General features: G+C 44.6%; 6 protein-coding genes across 7 annotated transcripts in view; 3 read left to right on the top strand and 3 right to left on the bottom strand.

Moving 5' to 3' along the window:
- The window catches only part of LOC105561255 (alpha-1,3-mannosyl-glycoprotein 4-beta-N-acetylglucosaminyltransferase B), a 4,301-nt gene extending 1,412 nt beyond the window's left edge, over positions 1 to 2,889 (bottom strand). Inside the window, exons 1-7 of the mRNA XM_012011061.1 lie at positions 2,609 to 2,889; positions 1,260 to 1,876; positions 1,105 to 1,151; positions 705 to 1,015; positions 496 to 626; positions 313 to 420; positions 45 to 238 (exon numbers count right to left, since the gene is read on the bottom strand). Of these exons, the coding sequence (XP_011866451.1) occupies positions 45 to 238; positions 313 to 420; positions 496 to 626; positions 705 to 1,015; positions 1,105 to 1,151; positions 1,260 to 1,793 (1,325 nt within the window). The 5' untranslated portion in view covers positions 1,794 to 1,876; positions 2,609 to 2,889. The remainder of the gene's footprint in view (positions 1 to 44; positions 239 to 312; positions 421 to 495; positions 627 to 704; positions 1,016 to 1,104; positions 1,152 to 1,259; positions 1,877 to 2,608) is intronic.
- A 1,722-nt stretch (positions 2,890 to 4,611) lies between these two features.
- On the top strand, positions 4,612 to 7,373 carry LOC105561252 (tumor susceptibility gene 101 protein). The gene is made up of 8 exons (XM_012011058.1): positions 4,612 to 4,965; positions 5,033 to 5,117; positions 5,211 to 5,276; positions 5,365 to 5,528; positions 5,610 to 5,730; positions 5,803 to 6,032; positions 6,187 to 6,542; positions 6,691 to 7,373. Exons 1-8 carry the CDS (start codon positions 4,912 to 4,914, stop codon positions 6,875 to 6,877), a joined length of 1,263 nt encoding a protein of 420 aa, XP_011866448.1. The 5' UTR covers positions 4,612 to 4,911; the 3' UTR covers positions 6,878 to 7,373.
- Positions 7,249 to 8,763, bottom strand: LOC105561253 (transmembrane protein 258). The gene is made up of 2 exons (XM_012011059.1): positions 8,654 to 8,763; positions 7,249 to 7,830 (listed from the first exon to the last, which is right to left on the bottom strand). The coding sequence occupies exons 1-2, from the start codon at positions 8,654 to 8,656 to the stop codon at positions 7,591 to 7,593; spliced, it is 243 nt and encodes an 80-aa protein (XP_011866449.1). The 5' UTR covers positions 8,657 to 8,763; the 3' UTR covers positions 7,249 to 7,590.
- Positions 8,764 to 9,394: 631 nt separating this feature from the next.
- On the top strand, positions 9,395 to 15,460 carry LOC105561251 (serine/threonine-protein phosphatase 6 regulatory subunit 3). Of its 2 annotated transcripts, none has more exons than XM_012011057.1 (18): positions 9,395 to 9,798; positions 9,947 to 10,026; positions 10,135 to 10,286; positions 10,372 to 10,493; positions 10,712 to 10,882; positions 10,997 to 11,175; positions 11,260 to 11,373; positions 11,452 to 11,581; positions 11,667 to 11,819; positions 11,900 to 12,010; positions 12,084 to 12,148; positions 12,243 to 12,444; positions 12,656 to 12,742; positions 12,827 to 12,924; positions 13,139 to 13,178; positions 13,263 to 13,461; positions 13,574 to 13,970; positions 14,042 to 15,460. In XM_012011057.1, the coding sequence occupies exons 1-18, from the start codon at positions 9,739 to 9,741 to the stop codon at positions 14,202 to 14,204; spliced, it is 2,523 nt and encodes an 840-aa protein (XP_011866447.1). In that variant the 5' UTR covers positions 9,395 to 9,738; the 3' UTR covers positions 14,205 to 15,460. The 2 variants fall into 2 exon arrangements, with proteins under 2 accessions (XP_011866447.1, XP_011866446.1); XM_012011056.1 differs by having other exon boundaries at positions 13,097 to 13,178.
- A 12-nt stretch (positions 15,461 to 15,472) lies between these two features.
- Positions 15,473 to 16,473, bottom strand: LOC105561250 (papilin-like). Its single transcript, XM_012011055.1, has 3 exons — positions 16,038 to 16,473; positions 15,883 to 15,963; positions 15,473 to 15,762 (listed from the first exon to the last, which is right to left on the bottom strand). The coding sequence occupies exons 1-3, from the start codon at positions 16,379 to 16,381 to the stop codon at positions 15,705 to 15,707; spliced, it is 483 nt and encodes a 160-aa protein (XP_011866445.1). The 5' UTR covers positions 16,382 to 16,473; the 3' UTR covers positions 15,473 to 15,704.
- A 2,968-nt stretch (positions 16,474 to 19,441) lies between these two features.
- LOC105561249 (OCIA domain-containing protein 1) lies at positions 19,442 to 21,185 on the top strand. The gene is made up of 4 exons (XM_012011054.1): positions 19,442 to 19,670; positions 19,836 to 20,128; positions 20,579 to 20,706; positions 20,792 to 21,185. Exons 1-4 carry the CDS (start codon positions 19,611 to 19,613, stop codon positions 21,031 to 21,033), a joined length of 723 nt encoding a protein of 240 aa, XP_011866444.1. The 5' UTR covers positions 19,442 to 19,610; the 3' UTR covers positions 21,034 to 21,185.
- Positions 21,186 to 23,798: the final 2,613 nt, after the last annotated feature.

The raw sequence follows: 23,798 nt of genomic DNA, 5'->3' as shown, positions 1-23,798 counted from the left end.
TTTTCAAAGTAAAAGAATCGACGGTCGTACTAACGGCAACTTACTTCTTTATAAAAATAGGATGTGAAAATTTAAACTTTAGATGATCTCCTGGTTGAGGTAGCAAGCCCCAAAAGAATGACTCGCCTTTGTATGCTTTTTGTAGTGTATATTGTTTGTAAGGCTTGATCTGAGTCTCTACAGTTGCTTCAGGATTCTCATGAGCGTAAAATAGCGTTATCTTGCCAAATTGTTTGTCCTGTAAATATAACTTGAGACATTAGTTTATTTTCAGAATTGCATCCTCTTTCTGAGAAAAACACTCGTCACTACCTTAAGCTTCTGCACTTTTCCTTTCAAGGAGGAGTGGGTTCCTATATGTTGAAAGAGAGAAGGTTTATAATGCACCCACAATTCCGCTTTAGCCATTTTACAATGTTTCTGTTGGGATAAAAATAGATTGAAAGATCAATATACTTTATTACATATCGTCTGGTTATCATTATCCACACTTACGCTATCCTTATCGAGACTGCAGACTTTTGTCGATATTAAATGGTCCAATAGCCAATCAACAGGCTTATCGTTGTGGAACATTAAAAAGAATTGGATCAGCCAGGGAAGTTCCACGCATTTGAACAGTTTGCCTACAACATTAACAGAACTGAAAATATCTCTTCAATGTGTATCATAAAATCATTGCGCAGTAGATAACGATGCCGTACCGATAAAGCCGAGCTGACAGAAATCAAGGACAAACCAGTTTTCCTTTGTGCCAATTTTTTGTAACGCGAAGGATTTCATAGTAGTTATAAAGTTCTTCTTAGCCAATATATCATCTTCCAATTGTACATAGAACATGCCCTTGGTCTGGGCATAAGACATGAGAAAAGCAAAATCCAGATTCTGCTTGGACCGCCAAACGACACGTTGATGATCGTCACCAAGAGTGTCGCGCAATTTTGATAAATCTGGATAATATGAGAATGACGGTGAGATCACGTCGATCACGCCAGCTTCGCATTCGTTTGGAAATCTAAGGCAAAAGGAAAAATTCTGTTGTAAAGAAAAGTCTGTATTGATATAGTCATAGGTAAGATAAACATTTTGACTTCGTCAACTTACTGAACTTCAATTTGCTTCGCAACATACGTCACGTAGTCAATGTCTGTCTGCAAAAAAAATCAGTATGTACAAACAACTTTGTTAATTCATCAGTTGAACGACTTAAAACACAAACGGTACCGACGATCTAACTTGTAACTAACGATTTCACTTACTTCAGCTACCAAAACGACAATGAGAGTGTCAGCGGTCTCTGCAGTGCTCATGCGATCCAGCAGATTTTTCAACGTTGCCATAAGATAAGACTGAACCTCGCGTTTTACCGTTGGTACTCCCAGCACCATGCTCACTCCCGATCTACCTTTGCTCTGCGCGAACGCGGGTCGCAGGCTATTCGGATCGTTGAGGAAATGCGGTAGAAAATTGTAGATCGAGGGCAGCTTGATGTTGGTGACGTTGGAGGTGCCGTTGTTGATGAGCAGCTGCAGATCTGGCAAAATGTGATTGCTCTCGATCAGCTGTAGCAATTGATGCGACAGCAAGTTTATTTCCTCCTGGCTGCCAATGTATTTGGCGTGCAGATGCTCCAGCTTGGCCTGCAGCTCGGCGATACTGTTCTGCAGTACAGTCTCCTCGCGCATGTCTGACGGCGTCAGCAGATTCAGGATCGCACACGGAACCAAGACCAGCAGCAGCACGATTAGACATCGCTTTCGCACTGGAGTCAGCGTTGTGAAATGCGGCGTCATCTTTCCCTTTTCTACCTCTAGACGACATCTACCTCTCTACATGATTGCATCCATTGACTTCAGCAAGTAACAATGAGTATTATCTAGAAATGGCAGTTAAAACGTATCAGTGATCACGTGTACTATATAAAAACTTAATGCTTAATCTTATCATAAGATTGTATAAATTCCTATCTCTTGTAGCTATTTACAGAGTAAAGCAATCGATCGCAAACGCACTGTTCCGAATGTGACTGCCCGGGGAAAAAAAGTCACGTATCTAATTGTATCTAATTGTATAAAAAAATGTCAGACATGATAAAATTTGACCCGATCATATCCAAATTTTAAAGCATCCATTTAGGGCCAGTTTCACAAACATCGGTTAACTGTTAACTAGGGTTCAGTCGACTCCCTATCTTTTTTCATCTTATTATTTAAGAAGAGACAGCGGATCAATTAACCTTCGGTTAGCAGTTAACCGACGTTTGTGAAACTGGCCCTTATAGGCACATCAAGTCAGATACAGTCAGATAAAACGGTATAAACATCCGACTATATCTGACCACATCTACTTTGATACACTTGTAAACGGACGCATCAAAATTTGGATACAATACGATCGAATTTTATCACATGACATTATTCGACACGATTGGATAAAATTGGACATACAGCTTTTTTTCCCCCGGGTGTCAGCAACCGTAAATCTAAGGTGATCCAAGGCGTTGTCAATTAACTGTGACAAAGTGGGTGTTTCAGAGCCAATTTAAAATGCTATCTAAATTGCGCGTCAAAATCGTCAAACGTAAATGCACGTATTATCTTATACGTACGTAATTTCCGACACTTAGCCTTCCTCGAGGTCGCAGTTGACGAATGCGCGTCGCGACGACATTGCCCCGTCGTCGTCGCTGGAACCACGTTCCGTTCGTCCCGGCTGGGAATCCTAGGTGCACACGTCGCGCGACGTACGACACGCGGGTAACGCGCGTTCCCCGGGTTTTTCGCGGTGAAGAAGCAACGCCCGTCGCACACCCGTCTCTAACATAACCTCCCCGCTCGGACAGCAGGTTGTTTCGCGAACCTACCGTATATAGAAAATATACTGGGTGCACCGAGTGCCAAAGGCAGACGAGAAGCGCGGCGGCGGCGTCCGATTCCGGGGTCGACAGATCGCTCCGATACTTTTTCTCTCGGTGGAGAAAACCGGAGGGGCTCGAGGATCTGAAAATGGGAAGACAGAGAGTACGGGGAAACGTGAAAATCATGAGTTTAGCAAAAGAAAAATTTTTTCTGACTCGGACGACATTTTAATTGATCTTCGATGTATCTACACCGTTAGATACGCGTCGATTCGAAAACGCTTTCGCGCATTTTTCCGCGGGACGGTACTCAAAGCGCGACATTTATCGAATCCTCTCGTTCCAAGACAATTAATGCTCGCTAGAAAGCGACGATTCGACGAAAGAAAAGAGGAAAAAAGAATTAATAGCTCGTCAGCCCGTACATTCATTGTCTCGTGCGCGGCTCGCGTAGCAAGACGCTATGTAATCTCGGCGAATATTTAGATTTCTCTTTTTCGCAAACCGGCCAGATATGCATAGGGAGGTAGACAAAGGCCCGCGTTCAGCAGACACAATTGTTGAGTGAGCGCTCAGTATGATTGGTTAATACTTCTAGATCCAGCCAATCATGTTAAGAAACCATTGAGCGCTCACTCAACAGTTGTGACTGCCGAACGTGGCTTATGATTGGTTAATACTTCTAGATCCAGCGAATCATGTTAGTCCCAGTCTACAATAGAGATTTAAGCCCTAAGCTTTAAGAAATTGGCCAATCACGGTCAAGTATGAGAAGAATGCGCGACTGTGATTAGTCAATTTCTTAAGGCTTAGGGCTTAAATCTCTATTGTAGACTGGGACTTAGTCCCAGTCTACAATAGATGATTTAAGCCCTAAGCTTTAAGAAATTGGCCAATCACGGTCAAGTATGAGAAGAATGCGCGACTGTGATTAGTCAATTTCTTAAGGCTTAGGGCTTAAATCTCTATTGTAGACTGGGACTTAAGAAACCATTGAGCGCTCACTCAACAGTTGTGCCTGCCGAACGTGGCTTATGATTGGTTAATACTTTTCGATCCAGCCAATCATGTTAAGAAACCATTGAGCGCTCACTCAACAGTTGTGCCTGCTGAACGTGGCTAAAGCCTATCACACAATGCGAGGCAACAGGCAACAGGAACAGGGAATAGAATTTCTGACGCGTTGGATTGGTTAGTAGAAAATTTCTGACGAATCCAACGCGTCAAAAATTCTATTCTCTATTCCTATTGCCTGTTGCCTGGCATTGTGTGATAGGCTTAAATATCCGTATTCATAGTCGTTCCTCAATTCTCAAGGGTAGTTTGTCTTTGTCTCGCGTATGGTAAAACGTAGTAGCGAGACAAAGACAGACTAACCTTGAGAATTGAGGAACGACTATGAATACGGATATAAAGCCCGCTGCAGACGATGCTATTTTTCCTGCTGGATTGCTTGCAATTTAGTAAATTACTAGGAATCCTGAATGCTGAGTGGTGCAATGATAGTAATTTACTAAATCGCAAGCAATCCAGCAGGAAAAATAGCATCGTCTGCAGCGGGCTTTAAATCGCAAGCAATCCAGCAGGAAAAATAGCATCGTCTGCAGCGGGCTTTAGTGTAAGTAGCGAGAGTGTGAGTAGTGAACGAATCGACCAATCGCCGCTGAGAACTCTCGGCTGCGATTGGTCGAGCGCGCGCGCATTCTCCACTCGTTGATGCGGAGAAGGACACGGTCTCTCGCGGTCTCTCGTTGGTCCGCGTAGTCGATGATCGAACGACTGGCTGAGTGTGAGCCCAAATTATTCACGATGGGTGATGATTAGTTCACAATGACATTTCGTGCGTGAGACATTAGTGAACTTCTCACGACTGTCCTTGATGATCTCATCACACCGCGACGTCTCAAATCGGTCGACGATAACGCAACCTCGAGCGCGCTCGTCGATAATCGAGTACCGTTGCGTTGCTGCGCGTGTAAAAAATTAATTTTGATTAGGAACGTCCGTGCAGGGTGGCAGCCGGGGTCCGTCGCTATCTCTGTTAGCTGCACCAAATGGTAAAAATGACGCCGATGGACGAGGGGAGGCTTCGACAGGGTCTAACCAAGGTACGGATCGTCAGTTTTATCGTTGCTTTAACGATCTTGTAACATAATAAAGGCTGTTCCGTTGCAGTATCAAAATCCAGACATAACAAAGAAGCATGTGATAAGCGTCGTGAATGTGTACAAAGGTTTGGCGTATAAATTCGAGCCTTTCGGTAAGTATTCGCTACTTGCGATTGTGGCAGCTTGTAACAGAATTGCTCCGCGATAGCCCACAGTCTGTTAAACTCGTTTGCTGTTTACAACAGTTTTCAACGATGGCTCGCGTAGAGAATTACTTAACCTGCAGGGAACTATACCAGTTGTTTACAAAGGTAACCTCTGTTCAGAGCAATCTCCAGTGTGCGTATTAATTGTACGATGAAGCTATAAAATGTTGCCTCTCGATTACTTGTTTTACAGGCTCCTCCTACAATATTCCAATCTGCATATGGCTGATGGATACGCATCCCAACAATGCGCCTATGTGCTACGTCAAGCCAACGGCAGATATGCATATCAAAGTCAGTATGTATGTCGATCACAACGGTAAGATCTACTTGCCGTATCTTCATGACTGGGTGCCCGTGAGTAGACTCGCCATTGATCAGCAAGAACGCGCGCGGCTCTCCGATATTTATTTCTCTCGCTCTTTCTTCTTTTAACAGCACAATTCAGATTTGCTCGCTCTAATTCAAGTTATGATTGTCACCTTCGGCGAACAGCCCCCGGTTTATGCCAGGTCAAGATCAGAAATGCAACAGAGCTCGACGCCGTATCCCGTACAGTGTGAGTATACTTGTAGAGCGAGCATTAAGGAGAATTCTATCGGTGTCGCGTCAATAAGAATTTGTCACGCAGCGTTCATGCCTGTACCCGGCGGCGGAAATGTATCGAGTACCGGCTTCCCTCCGTATCCGCCAAATTCTCAGTATTCCGGCGGCAGCAATGTGTACCCGCCGTATCCGTCTACGGCGTCCGGAGGATTCCCGTATCCAGGTTCTTACGGCTCTTATGCAGGAACCACGCCCAGTTACCCGACGCAAGGCTACACTGGTTCATATCCTTCGTATCCGCCAGCCACGCAACCGGTACACAATCGTTGTCGTTTATCTCAGCCCGGGCGACATTGATAATTGACGTTTACATTTGAGAACAGTCGATATCTAGAATTATTATTAATCTAATTTATAGTTGAGGTTTCACTTGAGAGTATGTTAGATTAAATAAGCGATCGTTTGCAAGTCGCCGACGGTACAACCAAGTTCCGGAGGATCAGGCACGATCACGGAGGAGCACATACGGGCGTCTCTGCTGTCCGCGGTGGAGGATAAACTCCGACGTCGACTCAAGGAACAGTTCTCGCAGTTGCAGGCCGAGCTGGAGACGCTGCGACGAACGCAGCAAGAGCTGTCGAGCGGCTCGTCGCACCTAGTAGATCTTTTCGACAAACTCAAGAAAGAGAAACTGGAACTCGAGAAAAACGTGAATATCTTGCAAGACAAGGAGGCAGAGCTGGAAAAGGAGATCGCCAAGTTGTCTGATAATCAGTCGATAGATGTCGACGAAGCTGTTACTACCATCGCGCCGTTGTATAAGCAGTAAGTGTATAAATGCAAATTTTACTGCAAAATAAATTTACTTAGCACGAAACTGATATAGCTAGAGCTGTGGAAAGTTTTACAAATTGAAGTTGCAGCAGAAATTGTGATAAATTAGGCTCGATGGTAACGTCGCTTAAATTTCCAGGATGCTGAATGCTTTTGCCGAAGAGGCTGCCACCGAGGACGCAATTTACTATCTCGGCGAAGGTCTGCGATCCGGTATTTTAGATTTAGATGCGTTCCTGAAACAAGTTCGACAACTGTCGCGCAGACAATTTATGTTGAGAGCACTAATGCAGAGATGTCGACAGAAAGCCGGTCTGGCCGGTTAAAAAATATCCCCCATACGCTTCCTCCTAAAGCGGCAATCTTTCATTTTGTTGTCAAGTATTTCGTTGTATTAGGCGATCGAGATGTAACGCATAATTTGTATCCGCATTGAGGAGCACAGAGAATTATTTTATCGACAATAAATGCCACCTGCTTATGGTGTATAATATAAATGAGAGGAAAACTGTGTTTTACATGGAAAATAAGAAAAAAAATTCAACAGATTGTATATTCAGTCCGGATGAGATTCAGTGCAGATACAATATTTGTGGCACATTTAAATATGAAAGTAGACTATTCTTTTCACACGGGACTATACGTTATCGCTATGATATTTGCATGATTAGCTTAATTGATCACGCTGTAGTCTGTGTTCACAGAAAACGAGTGAGCCTTTATTATCTCGAGGTGCACAAAACTCGTTGCGTACCTGTATTACAAACTTTATGCCTTCATTGTGATAAAGATTGAATAAAACTTATGCACAATATAAAAAGATACTCGCAGTGGTGCGTTCAGTTAATTACAATAATGATAAAATGTTACAAAAGTGGAAACCTTTCCAAGCGCTTGTACCATTACGTATTACTTGTATATGAATAAGTTTAACTGGAACAAATCAAGAACTTTGATACACATTTTATATTATATATATATATAGCTTTTTCAACAATGAATTTTTTTTTCGATAGAAATTTTAATCCCCCGACGTTATCTACACGTAAATTCCAACCCAGAGCAGCAGGAACAGCACTCCGAAGCTAGAGAATAACGATGCGACCAGGGAGATTAACGCCTCCTTGCATATATCCCGCGTGAATTTAGTGCTGGTAACTTCGTAGACGAAGAACCAAGCCGTGAAGAATACTCCAATTCCTAGCAGCACCACAGCCAGCAACGGAAAGACAGCTGGGTTCACCGGCGAGACGTATCTCGTCATCGACTCGATGTCCATCTAAAGCAAACCATAAACAGAATCAATAAATAACAACGGCTCGTATGGCAAAATCAAAGAACAATAGAGGGAGCTCGGAGCCTGAACAAGGCTGTAATGTCGGATGAAATTACTTTATTACAATAGCAAATGTATACAGGGTGTCTCATTTTAAATGATCCACGTAAATATCTCCAAAAGTATGATGGATACGGAAAAAGGTTTTAAACAAAAGTTGTTTGGTTCGAAGGGGGACATGAGGTGGTGCCATTGGCTTGACCATGGATAGTCATTTGAAGGTCGCGTAAAGGTTACCTTCAATTTTTTTAATGGAACCCCCTATTGTTTATTACACTATCTTAGTCTGCTAATTAATATGAACAACTTTTGTCTGAAACATTTTCTGATTTGCCTAATACTTTTCGAGATATTCGAGAGAAAATTTACAACCTTTTCAACGTTTAGCTTATGATATCTCGACAACTGTTTGTCGGAGGGAAAAGTAGTACAGGACCTTTTTTACTTGATTTAGTCTCAGGAATATGCTGTTGCAATAGCGTTTCAATTATTGAAAATTTCCGTGTGTTGTAACACACAAAACTTACATGAACAAGTTTTCAATTCGAGAACCAAAGAATCCAAACGGAGACAAGAGACCGATTAGTAGGCAAATATTTAATTTGTATCTTTTCTAAATTTATACCTTCTGTTTCTTTCTCTTTTCGTATTCGTCTTGCGGCGAATACGATTAAGGTTAGAGACAGGTAACTTGAATTAACCTACGCGAAGAGTCAACGAAAGAGTTAGTCGGTCTTCTGCGTAAAAGTTAACAATTTTCACTTGCCATTTTTCGAGATTGGTGCGTTTCCGCGTAGCTGGCGGGAAGAAACTCGGGTTAAACTCGGCCGACGGAGTCGATCCTCAACGAGTAATCATGAAGCCTGACTTCGTCGTGGTATCAGCTGGCATCATGGCATTGGCGAGCCTCGGTTGGGCAGAGAGCATGTAACTACCGAGGTAGCTGGCCGGGCGAAAGCACTTGCCCTCCACTGTCGCGTCATCTATCACCAATCGTCTTAAATCCTCTCTTTCTTTCATTACGGCCTCGGTCGGTAAAACGGCAACCATTACAATTGCACTCTCGATGCCCCCGATGCCCCCCGCGCGTCCGCCGTTCCGTTTTCGACGAGACACGCGGACGTCTTTCCTGATTCTGAATAAGCGGAGAGTACGAAGGAGTACGAAGAGATCGAATCCAATCGGGACTCGTACGCGTGCCTGTTCGCGCGTACGTTTGCTCGCCTCCGCGACGCGTGCGATTTCGAACGGCGACGGTGCAGCAGTGCGCGCAGTCAACGGTCACGGTGAGAAGAAAGGACGGGCGGAGGAAGGAGGCGTCGCGCCTCTCGAGTGCCGTGTTCCGCGCTCGAGCGCCTGTTCGCGCTCGAGAGCGTCCGGTGGGACCACGTCCGATCGTGCACGAAACCCTTGTCCTTCTGGCATCGTCGCGCATCGTCTCGCGGCAGCCGCGCGGCAGCAGGTCCGCCCTCCGAGTTGGGCACGTCGCGAGCCGTCGGGAGCCACCGCGGGGGAGTGGCGTAATCGCGAGCTGGGCGAGATCGCGAGGAGGTGGTGGTGTGTGCGTGACGACAGCGGTTTTTCGACGCGACGGTGACCCCGCGCGCGGACGCGGCGCGGCGCAGGAGAGTCGACGAGGCAAAATACGAGGTACACGCGCGCGTGCGATGTTAGCCGCTCGTCGGCCGAACGGATTCGCGCGACGTATTGCACAGTTACCCCTGGCCCGTGCGTGCGTGCCCGCGCTACGCCGATGTGAGTCGGACGGCCGTCCCGGGCTACGATAAATCGCGACGCGACGTTTAGATATCAGGACGCCAGCGGTCAATTTACGCATCCACGAGCCGCAACATGTTCTGGACGAATAATTACGTGTCGTCGCCGCATATCGAGGCATTGCTCAACAAGGAGGTGAGTGACTCGTCGCACGCGAGCGTCCTTTACCCCCCCACAAATGCACGAGCCTTTCCCTCTCCGCGCGCTCTCTCTGTCTCTCTCTCTCCCTCCGGGGAGTCTCGTCATCTAACGACGACGTATCTAATCGGTTGCTCCGTTACAGGATGTCACGCTGCACGAGCTGATGGATGAGGAGGACATCCTGCAGGAGTGCAAGAGCCAAAACAAAAAGCTGGTTGAATAGTGAGTGGAATTATTGTTGCCTTTTCCGTAAATTTGACCTTGCGTCGAGCGTTCGTTGTACGTAGTGCCTTGGCTACGATAAAAATTATTGTCGTGTGTCACCGATAGTCTCACGAGGCCCGCCGTTATGGAAGAGTTGGTTACGTTAACCACTAAAGAGCCATCCACGGACATCGAAGAACGTTGGCGCTACAAGTATCCCAATGTCGCTTGCGAATTGCTCACATGTGATGTGCCTACATTGAATGAGAAACTGGCAGGTACTTGGAGCCCCGTTAAATGCTTGATGAGTGGCCGTTTGCGAAAGGATTTTATTTTGTAAACACGTTCTCGAAACTTTTGCAGGTGACGAGGCACTTTTGGCCAAATTATATTCTTTCATAGATACAGATCAGCCATTAAATCCACTGCTTGCGTCATTTTTCAGTAAAACTATCGGAGTGCTAGTTGCTCGTAAAAGTGACCAGGTAATTACATAAACGCTTGTTGATTTTACGCAGAAGGCGATTACGTAAGATACAGCTCGGATAAGTCGGCTGTAGTTTTAATTTTGCAAACATTTCTCTTCGAGACTTGACGTTTGATTCAACGTCAACAAGTACTATTAGTTGATTAATGAACTTTTTCTTGCCTCTCCTACATTATCCACGCACTTATCCGTCCTATATATTTCCATCCATTCCAGAATTGGTATTCCTATCAGTTCACATGCTTACAGGTTTTAGAATTCCTTAAGAGTCGCCAGAGATGCGTAGATCTACTGTTGCAACATTTAGAGACTTCGGCCATCATGGACTTAGTACTCAAACTTGTAACTCAGGTTGAGGGCAGTGATATGCGTCAAAACATATTAAATGTAAGAGATTTGCCATCTATTTGTTCTTATTCTTGTTCATCTAGCAACTACTATTATGCAATCGAGTTCTTTTCAATATACGTGTATGTGTGTGTATGTGCGTCTCTTTGATAGTGGCTAGATAGTCAACATTTAGTGCAAAGACTGGTAAAATTGTTAGCACCTACTTCAGAAGTAGCGAAACACGCTAACGCGGCACAATTACTTTGCGATATGGTGACGGTAGCTAGAGAAACTCAACGTACATCCACAGAGCGCGCTGATCCAGATCCTATTTTAAATACCTTAGAATCGTGAGTATATCCTGCGAACTTACGTAAACGTTTTACATGCGGATATTTACACAGAATGACATATAACATAATTTCGTTGCGCAGAGGAGAAACTGTGAGCCTATTGCTAGAAACTATCCTAACAACAGAAAAGGTAGAAAGTAGTATTGTCGGTGGAATACAAGTGCTTTTGGTACTCTTAGGTCAAAGAGCCAGCAAGTATGACGAGAATATTTTACAATATCATATTTCATGGGTGGACGAAGCACCGCGTACAATAGTCTGAATTCTTTGCAGCTCGTCAAATGAAGGAGATGTGCATGGTAATGGCGAAGATACCACGGATAATGAGCAATATATTAAAATTTCTAATGCTACTTTACCATATTTGGAACATCTTCACAAACTTCTTCTAGACCCGCCACATGTAAGAGCTGCCTCAGCGTTGTAAAATTGCGAGCTGTACAAGCGTAATGTGTTGTGTTAAAAACCACGGCATTTTTATTATTCAGAAACCTGCCGTTAAAACAACCGTTGGACTATTAGAATGTCCATTGGGAAACACTCGTTTGCACGTAGCAAAGTTGTTAAGTGCATTACTGGCAACGGAGAATTTGAAGATCCACGAAAGTTTAGAAAATTTGGGAACATTCCAAACTTTGTTGGTAAGGTCGTGTTGTATGAGTATCGCGTCAAGTGTTTTCTACTTTGTCACTTTTATTCACTTTATCGAAATGTGTTACAGGATCTGTTTTTCAAGTATACATGGAATAATTTCTTACATACGCAAGTACAACAGTGCCTGGCATTAGCTATTAACTGCGGACAACGGGATAATGATATTATTTATAATAATGTGAGTTATATTTGTAGTACCAAGCAAATTGTGATATCGGAACATTAAATAATTCCAATGTATCAACTTCCAGATATTTATCAAGTGCAAATTAATAGAGAGAATCTTAGAAGCATGGGAGAAAAACGAGAGTAAACAGTAAGATTGTCGAAAGCATTAAATTGCGCGGAATATCTCGCATATGTTTTGTAAGAGAAAATTCAGAATTTATAATATCGGGATTTGATTGTAGAAACAAGGAAAATGGAGTTCGCCAGGGCTACATGGGTCATTTGATAAATATCGCGAACAATATCGTCATCCAGTGTGAAAAAAATAATATACTGGCCAGCTTCTTAAAGAACAATTTATCACCCGAGTGTCTTACTAAATGGGAAAATCTTGTGAGTGTACAGTTGGTGGAGATTAATAAGATTCATCAAACTGTAATGATGGTACGTGGTAATGGGATATCTTCCTTACTCTCTCTTTTTTTTCTTTTCCTGCAAGTGTATCACGCCCGTGGATTTAGTAATAACGGGTAATTTTCTTCCATGCAACCGTAATGATTTATAACAAAAAAACTTTTAAGTTTTTCATACATTGCGCGTTTTCAACACGTCTGCAGCGAGAAAGCAGCAATCTTGATTACAATGAGATTTTTAGGGTGACCAGACTCCAGTGTACCTGATGGGTTCCGAAGAAAATCCAAACGAGTACAATTCTTATTCGCAAGAGGCATACATTCAACAGGTTAATAGTTACACTGTTATATTAATGATGCGTACACTATGATTATCTAATTCTTTATTTATCGTACGGTATTCTTGGTATTAGATGTACTCCAATTATCAGGGTCAACAAATAACACCTCCGTTCATCGAAAACTTTGGATTCCACGACGATGAGTTTAATGACGGCGATGATGCGCTTCAGTAAGTATACGCACGAGATCTCATTTAAAAAAAACAAAGTATAGCATTCTAGGGGCGCAAACGTAGAGTTTACAAGAGCCAAGAAAGCACACACGCGTGAAAAGAGCGCGACGTTAATATTGTCATAGTCATTTCTCCCCCACTGTTTTCGTTAAGAGGTATGATATTATAGTAATCCAGTTGACCAATTAACAACGTTGGCCTTTACTCTCAGTGAAGAAGATCTCGACAAGAGAGAAGATATGTTCAATAAGGTAAGTATCTATTCGGTTGTCTAATCAATGAAATGCGTATTTGAAACTGAGAGTAAAAAAATGACTCGGTGTATTATATTAAAGCTGTGCCAACAAAAACAAAAAGCCGGGCTCGAGGATTGCGGTAGTGGCCTAGAATGGGGAGACGAGGGCGAACTGACGTTCCAGACCGTGGTGGACAAACGAGATTGGCACTCGAAGCAACAACATCAGGATTCTAGTTCGTCGGACGAGGATGACGAGGAGCCGCGTGACATGCACATGGAGGTCGACACGACTGATCGTATGTTTCTCTCTCTCTCTCTCTCTCTCTCTCTCTCTGTCTTTGCCAAGAATTCTTCTATTGTTAAAAAAAATTTGAGATTGTTTTGTTAAAATAAATTATGACATGTTAGCTTGGGACACTACTGAACCACTCAACACTGGAACTATACTCCCGCCGGTCAATCCTTGGGATGTGGTGCCGTCAGAACCAGTAGAATCCACTGGATGGGCCAATTTTGAAAATTTTGAAAATACTTTAAGTATAGAGAGTACCGTAAGCGAAGATAAAAAGCCATGCGATGAGCTTAAGGAGAAAACATTGGAAGCAACGGCCGAGAACTTAACGGAAAAGAATACGGCTTCTAGCGAAAGTGTTGGAGATGGTATTGAAAAGAACAGAGACGTAGATAGCCAAGTTGGAACGGGATTACCGGTTGCGGAAACTAATCTTAACGAAGACAAATGTGACGAGCACAAAACGGTCTCCGTGAAGGAGAACGTCGATTCTAGCGAGTTACCAGTTAACAGGTATATAGTGTCTAGTGTTTATATAATGTGTCTAGTTTATTGACTCTAGAATATTACGTTGTTTCTTTTAGAGATCTTCAGAGCACGACAGAGATCGGAAAGGATCCCGTAAAGGATGTGAAGAGCGTGGAGAACGACAAACCGTCAATTGAACATCAAGTTCCAGCCGCTTCGTCGGAAAGTACATCTACTAGCACCGTTGACGCCGTACCGGTGCCTAAAGACGCTAAATGAAACGTTCCCCCTTGCCTATGTTAAATAATCCATGGCAATAGGAAGAGAATCATATCAGTATCGAGTCGTACGCGAACGATCGGAAGCATATTGCGCCTTCTCTATTTTTCATTAGACACCACACGTTAATTATGCTTTAAGAAAACGTTGACGCTGGACACATTGTGGTCCTGCTGCAGGGTATCTCTTTGAATAAATCCAGAATGCCGAAAAATGATCGACGCTCAACTATACTTAGCGAATAATTTGATGTTTATTACATATAGGTACATCCCGTTCCCTTTCTATCCCGCCCCTCGAATGGCCAACGTCTATAAGTATCCGTGCAAAAATCAAGTCCTCCCTCTGTCTCATATATTTTACGATTATTGTTAAGAGTTTCGTAAATTGTTATACGTAACCGCTAAATGATTTCTAGCAAAGTAAAACGAAGTGAAGAATGGAGAAGATAAATCGCAACGTTGCGATTTTTACGCGATTTATATAGACAATTTGTAAAGAGAGGGAAAGGAGATGATGGATAAATCTCGCATCTGCTTACTCCACTCGCGACATTGATTTTTCACATACACGTACACACACGAAGACACACAAACACAGAACATTTATTATACGTTTATATGTTAAAGAAGCGGAAACATAAGAGAGTTATCGTAACGCTGTTTAATATTATATAAGACCGGTATTTCACAAACTGGTGCTTTTGCTTATTCCTTCGATAAGGCAAAGGTACTTAGGTGCAGTGCCTACTGTTTAACTGAGTGTACGTTAGTTCAACGTAATGATAAGAGAGGAAAGAGGGTAGGAGAGAGAAAGAGAGTCGAGAGTATTTTTATTACCTTTTGTCGTAATAACCAGTCGAAATTTGTACATGATGTCATACTAATCGTGCCCTTGACGAACTGCGCGCTTATTTGCATTCCACCAGGAACAAAAAGAGAGGGAAGATTTATACGTACCTTTAAGCGACCGTTGAAGTCTTCATCGAGATCTTCCAGAAGTAAATCGTTTCATTGCAGAAATTAATGTGTCTAAAGTGTCGCGCGTGCTTCGTTCGAGCTGTTTTATGTACACCCATCGTTCTTCGAGATTTCATTCATTTTTGCGAGTTATGTTACCTGACTGTTCCGATTTTGCGACTTTCTTCTGCCTCGCAGATTTTGCAGCAGCAATGTGTTTATAGCGTTGTACACGAGATATTGTTCATAATTAAATGAAGGGAAAAAAACTAATAAAACATTGTTCTAAATCCTAAAGAAACGCACGTGTCACATCATTACAGATTTAATATCGAAATTTATAAATTGCGTACAATGCGTCGTCTGCACGTTCTATATCTCTTATACGGCGTATAATTAATAATTTACTATTCCCGATAACATCGTCGTGTATGCGCAGTCTTTACGTTTCAGATTTCTCTTTTTTGCTTTCGATCGATAAGCGCGTTTAGATGCGTGAGATTCAGTACGTCGTATCCCAAGGTAGAAAAATTTGTTCAGATTAGGAGAACTCGTCTGCCTGTGGTGCACTGTACAACGATATATCGACACTCTCTTGTCTGCAAAGCAAAGAAAAAGGAATGACGATAACGTCGGAGTTATTATTCGTAGAAAGTCCACGTTTGCTCGTTCAAACGGGAACAGGACGAGAGCAAAGGATAAAACTCTTTACTCGTTACCTCTCGGTGCTTTCGCTACTCGTCGTGTTGTCCGCGTCCGTGAGAATCCCAATCTCGTAAACCACAGCCTTTATCACGTATCTGAAGACAGCAAGTGATACATTCACAGCAAATTATTTTACATGTGCATTAGAGAATATTCGAAAGAGAATTACACGTCGGTGTTGGGCGTGATCTCCGTCGAATTGTCCGTCGAGCTATCCATCGAATTATCCATCGAACTGTCCATCGAGCTGTTCATTAAACTCCCCATCGAACTCTCCATCGAACTCTCCATTGAACTCACCATTGAGCCGTTAATCGAACTGTCCTTCAAGATATCCGTTAAATTCGCCGTCGTCCAACTTTCGGACGTTGAGGTCTCGAGATCCTGTTGGAAAGGTATAGGACTGGCAGCCACTCGTTGCAAGGTCGTCGATGTTAATATTAATATAAATAATAAGAGTGCGATGTAGGATGGCCAGAGGGGCCGATTGCGATGTGAGACGGCGCGCGACATTTTAAGGCGACGAGGCTTCGTACGATCTGACCACGACTTTTATAGCGGTGGACATCTGTCCCTCGTTAACACCACCGTGTCTTGCACGTAGATACTTTTGCCTTACGCATTCTCGATCGGTTCATAAGTGGTAGCGGAAATTTTCCTGGTTGCGCATGGAGCGATGCAACCCGCTGTTCAATTCCAGCCAGCATTTGCTCGTGCTTAATCGCGGGGAATATCTTTGAATTTCGAAAGAATCGGGGACAGTTTCGAGAAAGAGTTGACGTTTTGAAAGAAAAAAAACCATACTGTACGCAAGAGGGTAACTGATCAATTTCGAGCAAGGTGATCGAGAAGAGAAAAGTCTACGATGCGCGCAAATTGTACGCCGCGCTTCGCCCTGCGGCCCTGTAATTAATTTTGCAAACGGACTTGTTAATGGAAATGTTATACTGATAACTCGTTCAAGGTTTCCAAAGAAATCTCTGATGTATTCACGTATTATCGTGAAACGAGTTTTTTTTTTGCGCAATAAGATAAATTCTTATTGCGCAACATATAGATACCGATGTAAAATATATATTTCCCAGCTCGCTCTAATAATATCGTTCGGGTGTGCATTTTAATAAGTGCATCTTTTACCCATCGAAAAATGACTCGTCGATCGACATCGAAACGATGCCGGATCGGCATCGACACCGTCAAATTGGCGTTGATTTAACATGAATTTGAAGGTGTCAATGTCGATTCGACATCGTTTCGATACGATCGATCGACGAATCATTTCGGCACTCGAATGGATTCCTTTCCAAGCTGTGAAATGTACGATTCTTCACTTTGCAGTGCGACAGCAAACTTGTTAAATTTTCCAAAGCGATATCGAGATTCTGCCCGTGCAATTTTGTCTTTGTGTATCGCCGTCTCAAACGTGGTAATTCAATTAGCGCGCTTACGCAAACACATCGCGCCATTTGGATACAGATACCGGCGCATCATTCGAAATAATGTCCGGTACCTCAGACGCTATTTTAACGCGAGTCAAGTGACCGGGGGATGTTATGTACGTCAGTAATAGTCGACACTATGTGTGCGTACACACGTTGAAAAGACCGGACGAAAGAGAGGAAGCATCCCAGTGAAAACAGTATAGTCAAAATGATGTCAATATGACATCAAGATCGTTAATTGTCGTCATTGCGTCAGGGAAATATTTGAACACGGTGAAAAATTGACTGTATCTGTTTTGGCACTGTTCATCTTGCGTTTGAACAATTCTTTCATAGAGCAAGTCTTTTACGATTTATTTAAGGTCGTCATGTTAGATGACTCACTCTGCATATACTTACATATACCAGTACGGGAATTCTTTAACTTGTAATCGATGCCTTTCGGTATCGTTAACTAGCGACAGCCAATGGCGAGAACGATCTTCGAGAAAGACGCAGATTTTCATTGGCTGTTCCTAGTTAACGTTACCGAAAAATCTCGATAACAAGTTACAGAATTCCCGTACAGGGTTGGGAAAATTACTTTATAAAAGTATCTAGTTACAGCTACAGTTTTTAACTAGCTAAAAATGTAACTAGTTACAGTTACAAGTTACTAATTCTGAAAAGTAACGCGTTACAGATACAGTCACTCAAAAAGTAACGAATCGTTACTTTGCAGTTACTTTATCGCGATGAAAATAAAAGTATCAAATCTGCAGTTGAATTATAATATAAAGTGTCGATAAAGCCCGGGTACCACAAAGTAACGGCGTAATATTGCGAAATAATGTAAATGCAATACCGTGCAATTATTAATACATCGCCGTTTTACTTGATACCGTTTCGGGAGATTGTTTTGCGCGCCTTTACGCGCATTTTTACTTTTTCTCGGTTGAACAGAGTTAGTCGTTAATTTAATCAATACCAATAAGTCCGCGGAATAATGCACAAAACGTAGTAACAGTCACGGAACAAAGTAATGTAACATATTAAGTACAGAATTTTCAATTTCGTAGACGGGACAACAAACTTTCAACGTTTTTTTTTTGGTTGTTTGTCTCTCGGCACGGTGACGTACGATGTTTTTGCGTGCCATTGTGTATCCGAAGGTCGTCGCGCTATCATTCGCTCGCCGAACGTCGAGCCAGCAAGCAGTGCAGTGGCGAGAGTCGCTCCGTGCGTGTTATTACTTTTGCGTTATCGGCCTCCAAGACTCGATCGCGATGAATGAAGGGATAAATCGCTATTGATTTGCACACCTTTAAAAGTAACGTTCCTCGATTAATTATTAAGTTTCTGCAACTTGTAATGAGAAACGAATTGTATATATGTTGAGGCGTCGGCTCTTTATCAACGTATACGTAGAATTTCACGAGACTAATTCATCTTAAATATGAATGTAAACCGTGGTACTTTGTCGCGGTTACATCTCGTTTACGCGCCGCGCTTTTAATTATACTATCGGTTTTGTGTAATCTGTTCCATTTTCGGGAAAAGAGAGAAATTTGTGCGACTTCGGCGTTCGCTCTGTAATTCGCTCTGTCGTTCTTCGCCAATTCAAAAGTGATTTATCCACTCTTCCGAATCAAAAACTCAAGTTGTTAGTTCGCGTAATTTGTATATGACAGAAAGTCACGCGGTATTTCACATCGCGTACGGGAGTGCCCGAAACGCGCGATCGATGATTTTCGTGAGTGAGTCCCAGTGAGAAATCATTCGTCGATCGATGTCGAAACGATGTCGAATCGACGTCACTTTGACGGTATCAATTCGACATCGTTTTGACATCGATCGACGAATCATTTCTCACTGGGTCGAGTGTTGTGTGAGTGCAACAAGGAAATCTGAGAGGAGGAGCAGGCTTAGAAGGCATCGGGCAACGGCGGAGAAATCGTGAGGTAAGTGTCTTACATTTTTACGTTATCTGTTACTTGCGCGAAATGAGGCATCTGTTCCGCGTTTTTATTTGATCTGTTCAAATGATTCGAACGAGGATTCGAATAAGTATTAGCTTTTACCGATAAGAGCTTGAAAAGGAATCTGTTCGGTCGCGCGCTCGCTCGATAGTGAGCAGCACAGATCACAGATGGCGCGAGCGCCTTCGTTTCAGGCTAAACTTGAATCCCGATGTAGAGCGCACGGTTATTTATCAGTGTAGAGATTTTGCTGTTGCTTACGTTTACAGCTGTAATAAGCTGTCAGACGTAGGTCTTTCGCGTTCTGATGCGAGTGAAATTCTGTCGGCATACTCGCGAGACATGACGACTATCGTGACGGACGTACAGCAGCCCGATTATCCCAAGTATCAGCAAACGAAGGTTAGGAGTCGTGTGTTCAATGCGAGTCGAGTTTATTACGCGAGATAGATGTGTATTTATCGATTAAAGGAGCGAAGCGACTATTCGTTTAATGTATATTTATTCTGTATTTTATATATGCATAAGTATTTGTCTCCGATCTAATTGCGTCGTATAAATTTGCAGAATTTCGAGCTTACGCAGGAGGAGGCAGAAGTCTGGGTAGCGTGCGTGAACGGCTCGAGTATCATCATGCCGACGTTCACTGTCGCGGCCATGGGATACGGGTTGTGCAAATTAAGCTCGTTTCGCTCGTACGCCGGCTACGCCGGGATAATCAGCGGCATGGTGGGCATGATAGTGGGTAGAATAGTCATCTCCCGAAAGTGTCTGAAGAAGGTCGCTTCCATGCCGAACAGTACACTCACGGAGAGATTGATAGAAGCGGGTTACTACAGAGGCAGACCCATGCCGCATAGGTATCGCTCCCAGGCGAGGGGTAAACCGCTCGAGGCATTACGTAGGGATTTGCGGCATTGCTGGGCACTGCTAGGCTTCTTTCGGGCATTAGTTTGGACGTTAGGCCTCGCTGGGGTGTTGTAAAGATAAAGGATGCTTCCCGGCAACGTATACAGACGGCACTAATACAGTGAATCGTTTTATCGTTGCTCGCTGTCACTAAACAAAGATTAAATGAGTCTCTGTGTTACACTGTATCAATCTGTGTCTCTTGCTGGGGAGCACCTGAAGTAAGATAAAACAAGTTAATTGAGATACTGAGATAAAGTAATGCGCACTGGGCATTAGTAGGCATTGGTGTACGTAATTTTGGTCAGCGGTTTACCCCTCGTTTCCAGATAACTTGATCGCCTGATTATTTGTTTATGATCTCTTCGTCGAAACCGGATCTCACTCGTCTTTCTTTATAGAGAGAGTTTATATTATCGCGGCCCCCAATCGCAGAGTGAGCTGACTGAAACTCAAAGCCCGGCGGAACCGTCTACAGGAGTAGTATTCAACGATTATCCACAGATGAACACATACGATACATATTCCAGTCAGTATTAATGGCAGCAGTGAGTTGCTAGAGTTATCGTTAGACCCTTGACGCGCAAATGTGACTGCATGAATTGTGTTTAAAGGTGACTTCCACGTTTCCGAGGACGCGGAACTGACGGAACCGACCATCAATCTGCAAAAAGGTGTCACCTACGACGAGCTGAGACGTAAAAATCGGGACGAGTTTTACAAGAAAAGTACGCAATGGCGTGCTTCCGGAGCGCCGACAGAACCTCCAGTAGAGAAAGCCAGACAGCAGGTTCCTACAGCCGACAACCCTCCGTCGATGCAGGAGAAAACTAAATACGGCGACGTGTGGGGTTGAAGCTTGCAAATTAGTCATTGGACTGTCATTTGTTTATCTCGACGTACTGTGAATGCTACATTTGTATATGTGTATACATAGAGATGCGAGTCTGGTAAGGAAAAGTTGAGGGTTTGCTAAATATACGAATAAAATAAATCACGTCCAGCAATAGTCGGGCTCCACGCGACAATGCCGGGACTCGTATTCTCAGCGTCTAAGCGACGTGTTGAATGATTCACGAGTTTAGATGGAAATGCGAGACGTAACTCGTGTACTACCGCTCATAATTGAGTCACAATCTCGCGAGATAGCGGTGAGACAAACGGCTATGAAGCGGCTAATTGATAGATGACGCCAGCCCGTAAATGCAGCTCGCTCCAGCTCGCGAGGCGCGAGGCGGCTGGCTACAAAGCAGCGCGATGTAACGTAACGCTAGGTAATGTAGCGCGTTTCACGGCTCTCCGTCATCCCGGGTATGGTGTCATCCCCGCCGCGTTGTCACCTTGACGTACCCAGGATAGAAACCTCGCTCACTTCCCTGTCATAAGAGCCGTCGCCGCGCGCGTCCGTTCCCTATACTTTCCATAAGTTAACCGATAATTGGCCGCTCGGTATTTGCTCGCGCGTTGCGCCCGCGACCCGCCCGGCCTCCTCCTATCGCGCGCGTCCCGCGGATCTGCATACGACTTTGCCGCGAGTCGTTACATTTCTCTCGGGGCAACGCATTGCTCGCGAGTCGCGCTCGCCATTGTCCGCGCCACCCCCTTGTCGTCGGGCGACGTAATCGCCGCCCTGGTGAAATTACAATTACCATCCAGGTGATCTCGGGTCGGGCCTTTCGTGCCGGCGAAACTGACGCTCGCGTACGGCTCTCGGTGTCGTTTATCCGCGAGCCCGCGACAAAGCGCGAGCTCCTCGCTTACGGCGAAGGTTTCACCCTGCCCGCTGTTGGAAAAACGACGAGACGGCGATGGTAATTGTTACGTAATTATTACATAAAACGGCGAATCGATAACACAATGGTTGTAAGCGCTCCCTGCGTTTCCCAGGCGCGCAAAGGTCTCGGGAGGGTTCGAATTACGATTTACAGCGGCCTGGCGCGATTAACGATTTTTTTCGAAAAAAAAAGAGTAGCACGGCACGGTATTAATAGGATCCGGTTGATTTACTCCGGTATCTCGTCTCGATCTTCCCGTCGTCGCGCGCGCGCGTCGGTGTCGGAGTCGGGGAATATCGGGCGTTACGTTACGTACAGAGGAGTACGCGCACATACACCGTTTCGCTCAACTTGCCGCGCTCGCCCGGTGCTTGCGAACGCGAGTCGGCAACCATTGGCTATCGGGCGCGACCAATGGGCGAGTACTACTCCCATTCATAAGTCGCGTCGCTTCCGCGGGGACGTGGGTGGGGAGGGCGGCGCGCGCGAGCGTTATATACACCCTGCGTCTCGCGGCTGATTTCCGACCGGTCAGCCGTGCTCGTCATTTGCTCGCGCGCGCGCGCGCGCTCCCCCGACTACGACCAGGTCATTTTTAGTCCTAAACTCGATGATGTATTCCGCGCGTCACTGCGTCTTATCACGCGAACTTGTCATTCGCCGTCTATGACTAAATTAGCCCCCTCGCGTTAATTTATCTAAATTACGGCAATTTAATTTTCCCGCGCAAGCTCCATTATTCGCGCGCCTCGTAATTATTTCATTACTTTATCAACGGCGCGTATACCGTCGTGTAATTACGGCGAACACAAAGAGCGAGACACGGGCGTTTATTGCTTAGCCGCGTATCTTCGTTGTATCGTTGGGTTTTCCTTATTGTCGGTTACAAGCCCGGCCTCGAGTTTGCAATGTAAGTTCGCGAGAAAGAGAGTTGACGTAACGCGCCGTGTGTTCGCGGTCACGTTTGGTTTAATGAACGCGCGGCGTTTTCCGATGACGAGAAGGGGGGGGATTTCCGAGACTCGCGGCCACCCGCGCGCGCCCCATTATCCTCCCCCGAAGTTAATCCGGTTCCCAGGAAACGTCGGAATGTATAATTCGCGCCACCGCGCTACGCGTATTTCGGCCATTTCGCCGGCCGGATCACCTCTGGCCCCCAGGAAACTCGCGTCGGAATTTCGAGCGCCGCACACACGTGCGCACGGCGGTGTGTACGTGTGCACCGAGAGTCGCGTCACGATTCACGTGCCTGGTTAAACGATCACGTGTAGAAAGGGGAGTCACGCAGGTGCAGGTCATGTGAAATATTTGCACTTTGTCGTAATTTGCGTAACCCATTGCATATATAATAAATCCGCGCCGCGCGGAGCTAAAGCGCCGCGATAGAAAATCGTTTCACAATCTAAAGAGAAAGGGAACCTTTCTGCCTCGTCGCGATCGCGCGGAAGGGTGAGGGGCGAGGAGCGGAGGCGAAGCGGGCGGGCGGGCGGGGGATGGGAAGAGAGAAAGAGAGAGAGGGGGGGGGGAGAGAGAGAGTGCGGAGATGCATGCGTCCGCTTCTCCGTGTATTATGCGATCGCATTATGGACCCGCGCGGATATCGCGAGAAGCGTCGCATTCTGGACAATCTGGACTCGCTGATCGGATCGATCAATCCTTCAATTCCCCAAGCCCGCATCAGACTGTGGATTGAGATTGAGATTAGATTGAAATTCGACCAATTAGAGTAAACGTTGCTAAACTTGAGATTAGTAAACTTTACTGTGATTGGTCAAATTGCAATCTAATCCCAATCTCTATCCGTATTGTAGTTTGCCACGGGCGGACCCCACTGCCCACATAGCAC

Source organism: Vollenhovia emeryi, unplaced genomic scaffold, assembly GCF_000949405.1.
Source record: "Vollenhovia emeryi isolate VEMERY1.0 unplaced genomic scaffold, V.emery_V1.0 DF939209.1, whole genome shotgun sequence".
Taxonomy (NCBI): Eukaryota; Metazoa; Arthropoda; class Insecta; order Hymenoptera; family Formicidae; genus Vollenhovia; species Vollenhovia emeryi.
The sequence above is the reverse complement of the archived record's forward strand: the minus strand, read 5'-3'. Positions and strand labels throughout refer to the sequence as shown.